Source organism: Enhydra lutris, unplaced genomic scaffold (genome assembly GCF_002288905.1).
Source record: "Enhydra lutris kenyoni isolate GAN:26980312 unplaced genomic scaffold, ASM228890v2 scaffoldscaffold61, whole genome shotgun sequence".
Classification (NCBI taxonomy): Eukaryota; Metazoa; Chordata; class Mammalia; order Carnivora; family Mustelidae; genus Enhydra; species Enhydra lutris.
In genome coordinates, this window is record NW_019154145.1 from 187,859 (window position 1) to 203,188 (window position 15,330).

A 15,330-nucleotide genomic window follows, 5' to 3' on the forward strand; every position below is an offset into this window, starting at 1 on the left:
GGCCAGCATCCTAGTGATCTCTGTCATAGTGAATGCTGCCCCCAGGCCTCGCGTTCCTTGCTGAGTTCTGGGTGTGCTGCCTAGACCCCACTCCCGGAAGGAGCCCTGCAGACATGGTAGGGACATAGTGAACCTTCTGTGGTGCTTCCCGTGTCGTTTTGCTAACTCGTCGTTTCCTCTTCATGTTTTCTCTTGGATTTTACAGTCTTTATTTTATATGTTTAAAGCTGTCTTTCCCCTCATTTCTTCCATCTTTGTTCATACTTACCCCAAAATAGAGGAAAAACACTTTGCCAATTCATTCTTTTGCATTATATTTAAATATGTGACTTATTCAGAATTTGTGATGCGCATCTGGGTTGTTTTTATCCAGATGGCCATTTAGTGATTCTACTGTCACTTGGTAAATATTCTTACAGTTTCCTTTTTTTGGTAATGCTCGCCTTTCATACTGAGATTTTTGTGTGCTTGGACCCATTTCTATATATTCTGATCTTTTGTACTGTTCTTTTATTTGAGTGTTTCTGTCCAGTCTCATTGTTTTTAAACTGTTGGTACTGTCCACAGTAATAAGATTCAGTAATGACCCCATCATTGTCCGTGCTCCAGTGCAGTATTTCTTTTTTTTTTTTTTTGAAAGATTTTATTTATTTATTTGACAGAGAGAGATCACAAGTAGACAGAGAGGCAGGCAGAGAGATAGGGGGAAGCAGGCTCCCCACTGAGCAGAGAGCCTGATGCAGGGCTCGATCCCAGGACCCTGAGATCATGACCTGAGCCGAAGGCAGAGGCTTTAACCCACTGAGCCACCCAGGCGCCCCTCCAGTAGAGTATTTCTTAATAATCTCCGCGGGGCAGAGCGAGTCAGTCCTCATTTTTCTTCCTTCTTAAAATATTTTTTATGATAACATGTTTCAACGTTGGATGCTTTTTAAGCTTATAAAATCCTATATTGAGACATCCTGAATTTGGTCCCTGGGACAGAAAAAAGAATAGTAGAAATGCGGGTGAACCCTGAATAAAGTCTGTGGTTTAAAGTGCCAGTGAGCGGGGCGCCTGGGTGACTCAGTCAAGTGGCTGCCTTCCGCTCGGGTCATAATCTCAGGGTCCTGGGATCATGACCTGAACAAGGCCGATGCCCCATGACTAAGCCACCCAGGCGCCCCTAGAATTAATTTAAAATAAAAACTTTAAAAGATGAAGTTGAAATTCTCTGTTACTCATTTGTATATCCAACAACCATCTCTTGAACGCCACTTTTATACAAAGCAATATCTAAAATAGTTTGTTAGGTGCCTGGGCGGCTCAGTCAGTAAAGTGTCCGACTTGATTTTTGGCTCGGGACATGATCTCGGGGTTGTAGGATCCTCAGGGTCCTGGGATCGAGCCCCACTTTTGGCTCTGTGCTCAGTGGGTCGTCTGCTTCTCTTCTTCCGCCCCCCACTCATGCTCTCAATCTCTCTCTTTTTAAAGATTTATTTATTTATTTAAACCAAGTGAGCCACCCAGGTGTCCCTAGCCAAAGCTGCCTTTTTTTTTTTCCTTTGTCAAAGGGTTTATTTATTTATTAGAGACAGAGCGCAAGTAGGGAGAGGGGCAGAGGCTCCCCGCTGAGCAGGGAGCCTGATGCAGGACTCCATCCCAGGTCCCCTGGGATCATGACCTGAGCTGAAGGCAGAGGCCCAACCACCTGAGCCACCCAGGGGCCCTAACAAAGCTTTTAAATGCATACGGATCACTTACTCTTTATTCTAAATTGCCTAAACCCAAACTTCTCATTCAGAAGACAAAAACCCTTAGCATAATCCTCTGCTGTTCCATTCGTGTTGATGTAAATGGTAGGTATTCATCCGTTCTGGTGGCTGAGGAATATTCCGTGTGTGTATGGACCACATCTGCTTTACCCATTCGTCTGCTGAAGGGCATCTCGGCTCCTTCCGCAGTTGTGGACACTGCTCCTGGGAAAACTCAATGGGAAGAAATCAGAGAGGGAGACAAAACATGAAGGACAGTGGACTCCGGGAACTAAACTGAGGGTTTCAGGGGGAGGTGGGGGATGGGTGACACAGTGATGGGCATTAAGGAGGGCACGTGATGGGATGAGCACTGGGTGTTGTACTCAACTAATGAATCATTGAACACTACATCAAAAACCGAGGAAGTAGTATATGTTGGCTATTGAGTTTAAGTAAAAAGAAAGAAAACACACTTTCAGTGGTGGAGTTGTTCTCTCCCCAGGCTGTGACGGTTCTCGTGTACTAGGGAGAGCTGGTCCTTCATCTGTGCGTGCTGCTGGTCATCCTGTCCCCAGGAAGGGGCCTCCTGCGTCTGCCCCATGGCCTTCCTCCTGTGCGCTGTGTGTAAGCCCTCTGTCCCCAAGCGTGGCTCATTGCCTTCTGCTACCCCTACTTCACACTGCCAGAAAAGAGAGAACAGCTCTTCTGTGTCCACTGTGTGCTGTACAGCTGTCTCCTGGCTGCTGCATGTCACTGGGGTCAAGTCCTTCCAAGGACAGTGTGCTGTGATGCCTCATTAAATAAAACAGCAAACTGGGACTGGAAAGAAATGTCCTTAAGAAGACATAGCTACCAGTGTCCTGCAGCGGCATCGTAGTGTAATTGTGTTTCTAGTTGGTATAACAGGCCCCTCAGCAGGTGTCAGGCTTAATGGTGAACCACTGCTGGAGCCCTCTGCAAAGTCTGAGACAGGGGTACCCACACGGCCACTGGGCAGAGCGGTGCTGTGGGACCCGGTGAGAGGTTGGCACGGTTTCTCGGTAGATAACTAGAAACCACCAGCCAGAAAATAATATATAAAATAAAATCCTTTCTTCAAAAGAAACAAAAAAATATGCATTAATTAGGGAAAAAAAATCACAAAAAGCACGTGAGAATTTTAGGGAGAAAAACTATAAAACTGTGTTAAAAATGTAGAGGATACAAATGAACAGATGTACCAAGCTAATCAGAGGAAAGACTTACTGTTGTAATGGTATTTATTCTCAAATTAAAATTTTGGCATTTTTCATGGGTCTTGGCAAACTGGTTTTAAAATTATTTTGGATGAATAAATGAGAAAGAAGAACCAAGAAGAGTGTGAGACTAGAGGGGGCTGCCCGCGACGGGCACGCTGGTGTGGAGGGCTTGCCGACATTACCGCCAGGGAGACGGGCGGAGCGGCAGCCGTCTCCAGCTGGCGGGGGGACAGACAGTCCCGATGAGGGTGCGGTGGAAGGTCTGCACGCTGCCCCTGCTCACTGAGCTGCCCAGTTCTCCTTGGAAGGAGCCTCTCTTGATCGCTCCTGGATCTACCACTAGATCTTACGCAAGTGCAGACAGGAGCCTAGAATGGTTTTGGGAAACTACCATTTTATACCGTTATTTTATTTACCAGCTTCTTTTTCCTTTTTCTGTTTAAATTGAGGTATAATTTACAAATAGCATAGTAGCTTCAGGTACTCGACATGATTCAGTATCTGTATATACAGCTGACTCTTGAACAGCATGGGTTTGAACTACAAGGATCCACTTACAAGCGAGTTTTTTTTTTAAAGCTGGGATGGAACTGGAAATGTATTTCCTCCTGAGATTCATAGTAGCACTTTCCTTTTCCTAACTTATTGTAAGAAGATAACAGTACGTAGTCCATTGAACATACAAAATGTATGTGAATTGACTGTTCATATTATCAGTTAGGCTTATGGCTAATAATGGGTTATTAGTAGTTAAATTTGGGCAAGTCCAGAATTCTAGGTGGGTTTTCAGCTGTGCTGGGGTCGGCCCCCTTAACCTCCTGTGTTCAGGCTGGACAGTACTGTGGTCCCATCTAGAGCATTCATCACCTTGCATAGTTAGAAGAAACATTTTTTTCTTGTGATGAGTTTTAAGATCTACTCTCTTGGCAACTTTTGAATACACAATATAGTATTGTTAACTATAAGCATCTGCTGTGCATTTTACACCCATGACCTTTATTTTGTGGCTGGCAGTGAATACCTTTAACCCATTTCATCCCCCACCCCACTCCCCACCTTTGGCCACCCCACTTCTGGCCACCACCAGTCTGTTCTCTGTGTCTGTGAGCTTGGTGTGTGTGTGTGTGTGTGTGTGTGTGTGTGTGTGTGCAGAATCCATATATCCATGAGATACGTCAGACTGACTGCACATAGCACAATGCCCTCGAGATACATCCATGTTGTCACAAATGGCAACATTTCGTTCATTTCTGTGGCTGAATAATACTCCTGCGCGGGAGTAGGTGTGTGTGCATGGGTGGTGGGTGTGGTTCGGACTTGCCTTACCCTGATGATTAGCAGTGTTCAGCATCTGTTTGCATACCTGCTGGCCATCTTTTGTCATCTTTGGAAGTGTTGGTTCAGATGTTTCGCCAATTTTTTTTAAAAGATTTTATTGATTTGAGAGAGAGTGAAAGATCACAGAGGGAGAGGGAGAAGCAGACTCCCCGTGGAGCAGGGAGCCCGATGTGGGAGTCAATCCCAGGACCCTGAGACCAGGACCTGAGCTGAAGGCAGACGCTTCATGGACTGGGAGAGGGGTGCCTGGCTCTTTGTTGTTGAGCTGTATGTTCTTTATGTGTTGGATGTTAACCCCATACCCTGATTTTTCAAACATAGTATCTTAGAACTTACATTATCTTAACATCTGCAACATTGCTTCATTTTTTAATGGTTACACAGTAACTCCTGGTATGACTGTGCTATAATTTAGCCAGTCCCCAAAGATTGATGTTTACATTCTTTCTGCTCTTGTCGCCAGCAATACTAACGTGGATTTCCTGTCTGTGTACATATTATTTCACACATGTCTGTCTGTAGGATGAGTTTCCAGACGGGGAGCTGCTGGACACGTTTCGGTGCTCGCTAGATGTTTGCCCTGCAGGGAGGTGGTCGTTCAGTGGCCCCAGTGAGGCACTGCCCACCAAGCTTGCGTGTCGGTGCAGTGTCTTCGTGAGCTCAGCAGATACAAAATCTTCTCTTGGGGTTTCTCTTAGTACTTGGGATTTTTAAAAATTTTTTAGAGTATGTAGAATTTCAGTTAGATATATTACAAACACATTTCCCAGGTTAGCATTTGTGATTTTAACTTTGGTTATCCTGGTTTTTTTGCTGTGTAGAAATTGCTGATTTTATGTAAAGTTTCCAGTGTTTTCTTAAATCACTCTGTTTTTGTTTCCTATTTGGGAGGTTTTCTCACACCATGATTTCTCTCCCATGTTTTTCTTCTAATGATTGTGTGGTTTTCTTTTAATATTTGAATCTGACCAATTCAGAATTTGTAAGGTAGGGCTTTGTCTTTATTCTCTGGGAATAAGGACTGTGAGGCCCTTCTCCTAATGTCGTGTGCCGATTGAACTTTCCCCTGCTAATTTGAAATGGCACTTTGATCATAATCAAAATGTGTATTCGGGTCCCTCTCTGGACTTTGTGTTTGTTCCATTGGCCTGCTGTTCATGCACAAGTTCAATTACTCTAGCTCTATAATGTTTTAATAGCTGATGTTACCCTGAGAGAATTTTCCTGGGAAGTTCTTTTTAAATTCTCTATAGAACTTTAATATTAACTTGACCACTTTGTGGTGACACTTTATTAAATTATCTTAGGGGCAATTCAGATTTTGTTGTCTTCCATTCAGATATCAGGCATGTCTCTCCATCTCTTCATCTTCTCCAGTATCTGTCACGTTTCAGGGGATTTTTTTCATACAGATCTTGTCATTTCTTCTATTTATCACTGTCTATTACTATCTTTCTTATTGCTGTTGTAAATAATTGGGGTCTTATTTTAATCTTCTAACTGTATTTTTGGTTTGTATATATGAGTGCTATTCATTTTGATGTATTCATTTGTATCCACACAAATAATTGATTCTCTTTTTTGGTTATTTAAAATAGTATGTCAGCTGATTTTCTTGGGTTTTCTACATATGTAATCTGCAGATAATGATCATTTCAAATCTTCACCAACTTTTACACCATTTCTTTATTCCAGCTATGCTGGTTATTACCTTTGGCAGAGGGTTAAAGTCATCTTTGAATATTTCTGATTGAAATAAGGAAGTATTTACTCATTCCATCTTGTTAGAGGCAGGTGGTCGGATTTTTATAAATGCCTTTTTAATACATATAGAAATCTTCATAGTTTCTCATTTTTGATCTATCAGTGGGATGAATTGTATTCCTAGATTTCTTCATAATAATAAATCTTTGCAAAATCCTGGAATTAAACAGTTATGGTATATTCCTTTGATTTTTTTTTGAGTGTATTAGAATGTTAACATCTGTCTTATACTTATACTTAATATTATTTTGTCATTTAAAATATTTAAGGTTTTTATAGTGTTCCTGTGGAACACTGGCTTTTCTGTGCTATTTTTGTAGGGGTTTGTTACCATTCTTATGCTAGATTCCTTGCTTTCCTTCTTTATTATGTACCAGAAAAGTTTAAACCACATCGGAGTTATGTGACCATTAAGAGTTTGATCAAATTCCCTTGTGAATATGTCCCTACCTGGTGTTTTTCAAAGAAAGCTCTTTGCCAACTTCTTCTATTGATTTATTTTGAAATTTTTCATTTCACATATTCTGTTTTTTTCTATGGTCAAGCTTTGGTCATTTATATTTTTCTAGAAAATGATAGTGTTTGTTTATTTTCTATTTTTGCACAGAAATGAACAAAGTAGTTGCTTATAATTTTAATTTCTTCGTTACATTTGGCTGTGGCTCTGTAGGCATTTCTTAGTTTATATGCTTTTGTGCTTTGTTAATTTCACTGTTAATTTGAGAAGCTGGCGATGTCTCTGTTTTTCCCTTGAGGGGCTCTTAGACTAATATTGGTTTTCACTTTTTATTTTTTAACTGGCTCTGCTTTAGCTTTTTAGTTCCTGTGCTGAGATTTTTTTTGTGTTTTTTTTGCAATTTTTAGATAACGTTTTTAATTCACTAGTTTATGATAGTTTTCCAGTTTTGTTACTAATGCCGGGTTTGCTTTCACTGCGAGGAGTGTCTGCACTTTTGGAATCTAAAGTAAAGTTGTCTGGGAGGGACACCTGGGCTCCCACAGTGGAGCATCAGACTCTTAGCTCAGCTCAGGTCATGACCTCGTGAGATCGAGCCCCGTGTTGGGTTCCGCGCGCAGCACAGACTCCGCCTGAGATTACGTTTCCTCCTCCCTTTGCCCCTCCCCTGCGCACACACACTCTCTCAAGTACGTAATTTAATTAAATAAGGTTTTCGTGTCCAGTTTTATGCTCAACTGTAATAAATTTTCCTTGGACCTGTTGCAGGTCAGAACAAATTTAACTAGATTTGCCTTGTTAATGAGCTCTTCTGTGTGAATACCTCATTCTGTCTGCTGGATGTTTTTGTGGACGGAGAGCAGTGAAGTCTCATAACTCTGTATTCCTGTCAGTGTTTCCTTTATTTCTTACAGTCTTCGCTTTCTAACAACGTGTGCTCTGTGTGTCTTCATTTTTTATTATTTTTTAAGATTTTATTTATTTATCTGAGAGAGAGAGATTATGAGAGGAGAAGGTCAGAGGGAGAAGCAGACGCCCCATGGAGCAGGGATCCCGATGTGGGACTCGGTCCCAGGACTCGGGGATCATGACCTGCGCCAAAGGCAGTCGGTCAACCCACTGAGCCACCCAGGCGCCCTAGTGTCTTTCTTTAAAAAAACAATTCTTGCCGGGGCGCCTGGGTGGCTCAGTGGGTTAAGCCTCTGCCTTCAGCTCAGGTCATGATCCCAGGGTCCTGGGATCGAGCCCCACATCGGGCTCTCTGCTCAGCAGGGAGCCTGCTTCCTCCTCTCTCTGCCTGCCTCTCTGCCTACTTGTGATCTCCGTCTGTCAAATAAATAAATAAAATCTTTAAAAAACAAAAAACAATTCTTGCCTTGGATTCCATGTCCTGTCTGCTGCCGTGCTGGTCCCTGCGTCTGGACTGCATTTCCGCAATGTGCCTGTGTCCGTTCTCGCCTGCTTGTTCTCACGTTGGGAGTCTGTCCTTTAGACCGTGTGTTTTCAGTGTTGTGATCCAGTCTGTCTTTTTTGTACTGTGGAGTTAGGCAGTGTTTGTTTATTAAACAAAGTTGGTTTGGTCCTGTATGTATGTAATATGCTTTCTGTTTCTTTTGGGGTTTTTTGGTGTTCTTTTTTTAAGATTTTATTTATGTATTTGACAGACAGAGATCACAAGTAGGCAGCGAGGCAGGCAGAGAGAGAGGGGGAAGCAGGCTCCCCGCTGAGCAGAGAGCCCGATGTGGGGCTCGATCCCAGGATCCGAGATCATGACCTGAGCCGAAGGCAGAGGCGTAACACACTGAGCCATTCAGGCGCCCCTCTTTTGGTGTTTTTATGTTTCACCACATAATATGTTTTTTTTAAAGAGTTTTTTCAGATTTTAGAACATTTGTACTTTTGTTCTGATGGTACCGTCCTAAATGTAGACGGAATACTTCATTCCTGAGGTCTTTTCTGGTGGCTTTCTCCCGTGCATGGTGAGGATGTTTGGACCCGTTCACCTCAGCCCGCATCCCTGCCCCAAGGCCCACGCCAGACTTGATATCCACTAGTCCTGACTTCCTACTGGAGAATCGAGCCTCACCAGTGACCCGCCTTTTCCCCTCAGGCTGTCCATCAGCATCTGGGTCTCCCTGGGCCCTGTCGACTGTGCTCCCAGGTCAGTTGGTCAAGGCCGCGGGATGCTCACCTTGGTCCCCTCCTCTCCTCATGAGCCCTCTGGCTGCCTGCGTGGACAGGTGGAACATGTGATCTCATCAGCAGAGAGCAGTGGTCTGCCACGCACGGATGTCCGTCAGTCCTCAGTTGGGACTCACTGTTTGTTGAAATGTGTCCTTTGAATTTGGAAGGTGGTTCCATGAGGAGTACTTGCATTCGTGAAGTGATTTGTCGTGAAGGCTTTGACACCGAAATGACGGACGGACCTTGTGGGCCTCGCCCCCGCAGCTTGTACATGCGCGGCTGTCTGGGGAGGCGGCGGCTGGCCCGGCTCGCCTCCTGTGCCTTGTGTCTGCATGTCCGGCAGCCGCCTGGTAGAGATGGAAGGATTGGGAGGATAGCGCACATTCCCGTATGTAGCACTGTCCTTCCTTCGGAAACGACCTGTGACGCAGATGCGCCCTCACGGTAACGTGAGTTCCTAGAGCTGGCGAGCGCGAGGGAGCCTGCGGTAGCCGTCTCTGTGCTCCAGAGTACGTCTGAGATACGTTTCTTAAAATTGAATAAAATGCCATGTAACTGTAAATGAGGGATTCTGGTTAGTGGTCCAATCCGAAGACTATTTCATGGAAAATCACATTTTGTCTTATTGACCCCAGCGTATATTCTTGTTTCTTTACATGTCAGCAACCGCTCCTATGATTCTTACACATTCTTCAGTGTCATGTCCTGAGTTTTGAGTTAGAGTATTTTATATTCTGCAGTCTTGTAGCTAGAGATGATAAAATTCTGAATTTAGACTTTGCAGAGCGGAAGTTAATGACAGTCGCGGAGGCCAGAGCTACGTGGGATGTTAGACTAAAATATGTTAAGTGATTTCTGTTTGCTGGTTAAGGACTATTTTGAACAATTACTCCTCTAAATACACAAATAGGATTGAGGTTTAAAACAGCATGATAATTAAAAGACTTAAATGTCCAAGATTTTGTTTCTTCTGTAGAGCCCTCAGAAGCACAGCTTGTGACAAAGGAGAAATAAATCACCCTAATTATTTGTTTATTTTCGAGTCCTAAGGGGTTTTTAATTTGTTTTCCCTCTGCACTCAGGTACATGTCTCGAGTCCACGGTATGCACCCAAAAGAGACCACGCGTCAGCTGAGCCTGGCTGTGAAAGACGGTCTCGTTGTCGAAACCTTAACAGTAGGCTGCAAAGGCTCAAAAGCCGGTATTGAGCAGGAGGGATACTGGTTGCCGGGAGACGAGATCGTAAGTATATTTTATCAGACAAATTTGGAGATGTTGACTTGACATCTTGGAACATTATTTAACTCCAACACATAGTAATTCATTTTTAGAAGTTTCGTAGTATTTTACTTCAGTATTTCTTATGAACAGGAAGGGCCTACATTGGCAGGATGGATAATTTCCTCCCTCGTTAGGAGGAAACTCACTTCTAAAAAGAGCCTCCTTTCTCTGCCCAGTTTCCCTTGAATCTGAAAAATAAAACAGAGTCCCCTTCTACTGTACTCATGCAGCGGTCTTCCTGTTTTCTTCAGGAAACGTTAGTGCGGACTGTTTCATGCAGGCTAGTGTCAATGCCGTGTAGACAGAGTGAACGGGAAGTTGTCCTCCCGGGCTGATGGCGTCTGCGCCCGGGGCACCTGTCAGAGGGACTCGTGCAGGACTTACGGCTCCTTGGGCAGTCTCCTCACTGACTGTGACCATAACTGGTTTGCTGGTGCTCCAGCAGAAATCAGGAAAGACAAAGCTCATTTTCTTTATATTTTGCCTAGTTCTTACTTTGGCCCCCTTCTGAGTGAAGACATTTCAGTCTCTTCTTTTACTTGGAGCCTCAGGCACATAGAGAAGTGCATTTGTTTCTTACGTAAACATTGGTTTCTTGTGTAATACTTTTATATTTCTACCTTTACTGGCCTATGATATTTCTAATACCTTGATTAGAAAAGTCTTAATTTTTGCTAAGGCACATCGTTTAAAGAGGATAGGTTTCAAATATAATAGATACTTTTTCAAAGTTTCTAAAAGGAATCGATTTAGTAGGTAGGTGTTTTGAGAGTGTTTATCGTGACTTCTCCAATACCATAAAAATGACACAAAATCTTAAAATTGGTTCTTTGTGGGAACTTTTCCCAAGAATTGTGAATTGTATTTTCCTCTCTGGGTCTACAGCAGATGTGGCCCCATTCATGCTTGCTGTCCAGTCCCAGAGCAGCAAGACCACACGTTTTCTGGGGGCAGCTGGTCTAAATGTTAGAGAAGTTGTTCAGTTTTAACACTGTGTTTGTCAGTTTAATCTCTGCCTTCCAAGTTTTAGGAAAGAAAATTCACACTTTCCACAAATAGAAAATGTGGAAAAAAACAATGTTTACTTTCAGTGGTATCGTTTGATCTGTGCACTTGAAGTGCTCTTGAAAACTTAAGCAAGAATGTTTATATCATAATAATTTCTTTGTTCACATCCTCTCAGAATAGTAGAGCTTTCTTGCCAGTAAAGAAACTTTGGGGACCAAGTCCCAATAATTACAACGTGAGGTGATCTAACCCTATCCCCACCAGAGGCTGATAAGCTTATTATATACTGAAAATAACCAAGTAATAGAAAATTTCTAATCCCAGACACTTGGAAAATCTGTAGTATGGAAATTTCTGAGGTCTCCATATAATTAACCAAGAGTAAGCGCAGCTTAATGGGCAGGATTTTGGTTGGTTTTCCAGGCAAGAGATTTTACTTCCTGCTTTTTAGGGTTATGCCTCCCAGGGAGCTTTCTTCCTCTTCAACTGGGAGTTTTGCTCCCACTGAGCAGCTAACGGGCCACATTAGACTCTGTGTTCTGTGTTGGACATATTTACAGTGTCATCCCTTTTTTCTTTTTTCAAGATGAAAATTTCAAACAACCAGTGTGTAGGTTCTATTAATTCTGGTTGGTTCTTAACAAACATTTCCTATACTAAGTATGCATGTTTCTAGTGCAGCTGGGGTTGTGAAAATTGTGCCTAGTTTATAAAATAAGCAGATACTAAAAATGCAGAGGCAGTGTAGTGTAGTGGAAGGAGGTCAGGTCTTACATGCGAACACAAAGGGTCCCCATCCCAGCCCATGCGTTTATTTTGCTGTGTGACCTTGAGGAAATTTCTTAACCTCTGACCCTCATTCTTCACCTAAAATATGAGCATATGAATATGTGTTTCATTTGATTATTTTAAGGTTTAAGTGAGATTACCAATATAAAGCGTGTAACCATGTACGCAAAGCAAGTTTTGGCCAGCAAATAAGTGTGCTTAAGAAACGTCCCTATGTAGTGTAGCAAAAACACATTTCTTAATAACCACACAAACAAAAATTGTCATCAGGGTCTTTTTACTTCTAAACCCATCTCTTCCAACACAAGGACATGTGTAAAGACGTTTCCCCAAGACACTGGCACACTTTGAGGACCAGCTATGGAGTGCTGAGGCTGTGTGTGATTCCCAGAGCCCTGACTGGGTTAACCCAGGCTCCCAGTGCTGTCAGGCTGCTGTGTTCACGCACTGAGTCCCCTAGAAGGACACAAAGCTCATGTGTGGCCTGGCATGTGGGCCACTGTGTACCGGGCTGCTCTGACCTGCACAACTTGGGGAGGTGCTCAGCCCCCACCACCAGCAGCATGCGCGGCAGCCGCGTCTCCTCAGGGAAGCCAGCGCCAGGGGAGGGCCCTGCTGGAACTCGCACGGAGGTGTTCGTGGGCCGGTGTTGGAGTCTGGGCCCTCCTTCATACCTTCCCACCCGTACGTACGATTCTCTGAACATCGAGTTCTTATATTGAAAGACGTGTTATTCACCTTGCTGACTGTTGACTTTCTGACTCACTATTGAGAAAAGTCAAGCAGATACACACGGCTCTGAGAAGGAAAGGCATAAGATTTTGTACTTACTGCTTTTTAAACCTTTGATTGGAAGTTAAAGGATTCCTTTTTTTTTTTAAATATTTATTTATTTGTGAGAGAGCGGGGGGGAGGGGCAGGCAGAGGGAGAGGGAGAAGCAGGCTCCCCACTGAGCAGAGAGCCCGATGCGGGGCTCGATGACGGGACCCTGGGATCAGGACCTGAGCCAAAGGCAGACACTTAATGACTGAGCCCCCCAGATGTCCTGAAGTTAAAATATTCTTTACTCAGGAAGTTCTGTCATTTGAAAAATGAGTGGTAAAGCTCTTCTTTAATCTCTAAAAGTAGGAGCTACAGCTCCGAGGTGGGGAAAAGCGGATTTCTCTGGGCGAGTCCCCACAGCGCATGCCTGCGATCCCTTGTGTTAGCCCAGAGCTTGGCTTGGCTTGTCTTTACTGCCATTATGGTGGGAAGGGGATGGTGGTCCCGATGCCGCTCCCGTCCCTGAGCGGAGCCCGTTGGGGGCCCGTCTGTACTCCACCTTGGCTGCCTGTTCTCCCAAAGCTGCTTTTTAAAAACTGACACAATTGAAAGATACGTGTATCTTAGACATTATTTTTACTAAACCCGGCAATCGTGTGATAAATGTGTAATGCTAACAATAAGCCCGGAAATAATTATGTATAATCTGTCGAAGAGGAAGCCTGTATAAGTCCAAGACTGGCCTCCTTTGTGCTGAGCTCCTTCTGCCGGACTGGAATGATTTCTGCCCAAGTGGTGGTTCACCGGGAGAAACTGACACAAAGTAGTCAGTAGATGAGCATCTTCCTGGTGGTACTTTAAGTATGTCCATTTGAGAAAGCAGAAGGAAAACCACAATTATTAAAAATGAGGCCACTCTCAATGTTTTTAACGGTTTGCTTAAATATTAGTCAGCAGAGCAGCAGAGTTATCTGCACCAGCCAATTTTAAAATGACAATCTTGTTGAAGCTGGGAGCCCCTCCTGGAGATCCTGTACACTTCTCTTCCAGGTCTGTGTGTCACGAATACTCGCTCATAGGATCCAAGTAATTCTAGCGGCGGTTCTCAGAGCTTTCAGGATTATCTGAGCGAGGCCAAGAGACCCAGACACAGAGTGAAAGCTTGTGCTACCTCACTGTTCAGCGTTTCCTTACATCAAGGCTTTTTTCTTCTGATTTTCAAAGCCGGGCCGCACGTTCTCCTCGACGGCTCCATCGTCTCCTCCTGCCGGAGAAACATGCAGGAGATGTGGTGCTTCGGTCCACGTGTGTCGTCACATCTTGAGAAACCTACATCTCGGGCAGAGTGTTAGCATTTGCTGGGCCGATTTTGGCATTTAGTAGCTCCCTTTGCAGTAAACACGTTAATTGCTCAGACTTCAACTTTTAGCGCAGAAGGCGCTCGCTAGAGATTTGGAAGGTCTTCTAGAGGAACGCAGTGCCATCCAGTAGGGCAGGTAGCCTCGAGCTAGGGCTGCTGTGCAGACACAACATCAGGTATGCGCTTTGATGCTGAGGTAGTGGTAATGCTGTCTGTTGTCATGACTTCCGCTTCCTTCAGGGTCCCTGGTGCAGAGCCGTGACTCGGCCCCACCGTTTGATCTGACACTGAGCGATTTGGTGACAGGTGTCAAGGTTGACTCCAGGCTGCAGGACCGTGGTGCACTGCGAGCTGTGGGGCTTACGCACCTCCCGGGTCTGCGCTGGAGTCTTGTTTCTTCTTTCCCGTTACTGCTATTTCAAGATCAGTGTGTTCGTATGGCAGCTGCCCTGGGACCCCGGACTGTCACTTGGAGCCCTTGGCCAGTGTTCTGCAGCTGCCTCAGGTGCTCATGGGAGCTCGGGTCCCAGCTGCCATGCCCGCTTCAGTCCCGGGGCTTCTCATGGAATCCGGCGGGGCCTGCCGATAAGTAGGACCTCATGCTGCTTTCAAAGGAGGCCTGGGTAAAAAGATAGTTTTTGCTGTTTCCCGTGTATTTAAGGTCTTAACACTTTAAAGAAGCATAATTAATGAAAATACACATTTTGTGATTTCTTTGAAGGGATCACATGTTCTCCTGGGGATACACGGAATTTGGCCTAATTTGCAAAGGGGCGAGATAGACACTTGCCCACCCTTCTGTTTCTCCACATTCAGAATGACCAGTCTGAAAGCAGCAGTGGTTTACACACTTCCAGGAACTTGTTACGTTCTCATCCTTTACACAAGAGAGGATTGCATCTGTGTCTTTCCCTTCAGAAGTGACACCGTTACACAGCCATGGCAGGAAGTGTTCTCTTGATTTGCTCTTGAAAATGTATGAAGAGAAGCTGCTGAGTTCAGGCAGCTTGACTATCTCAGCCCGCTTCGTAAATACAAGTATTGAACTGAGAAATGTTTAAATTTAGATCTTTGCATTTTTGTGGTTTAGTTGTCATAAATTAATCATATGTTTTAGGTACCCTGAGTGCAAAACTTCAAGCTCATTGGATACCATTGATATTTTTTAAGTGAAATATATTTTATTACATTAATGCTAATTGTGTGCAGAACTCCACATTTCTTCCAAAGATCCATTGTGTGTCTCAGATGCAAAGATATACAAAATCACTTATTTACGAAGTGAAATAGTAAGTGTCTGTGACTATTAACTAACTAGAAACCAATTTAACTATGATTCTATGTGTATTCAAACTGTAACATACCTAGAAGTTATTCTTGATTTGGTAAAGAATTTCCATTCTCTCCAGTAG

At 43.9% G+C, this 15,330-nt stretch overlaps 1 protein-coding gene across 12 annotated transcripts in view; it reads left to right on the top strand.

Annotated features, from left to right (window-relative positions):
* LOC111158629 (zinc finger MYND-type containing 11) overlaps nt 1-15,330 on the top strand; it is a 121,050-nt gene that overhangs the window by 65,199 nt on the left and 40,521 nt on the right. For 10 of the 12 annotated variants that reach the window (XM_022520790.1, XM_022520783.1, XM_022520778.1 and 7 more), the window contains one exon: nt 9,800-9,959. In XM_022520790.1, the coding sequence (XP_022376498.1) occupies nt 9,800-9,959 (160 nt within the window). Of the gene's footprint in view, nt 1-5,994; nt 6,026-9,798; nt 9,960-15,330 lie in introns of those variants that run through there. The other 2 variants (XM_022520791.1, XM_022520787.1) reach the window with 2 other exon arrangements.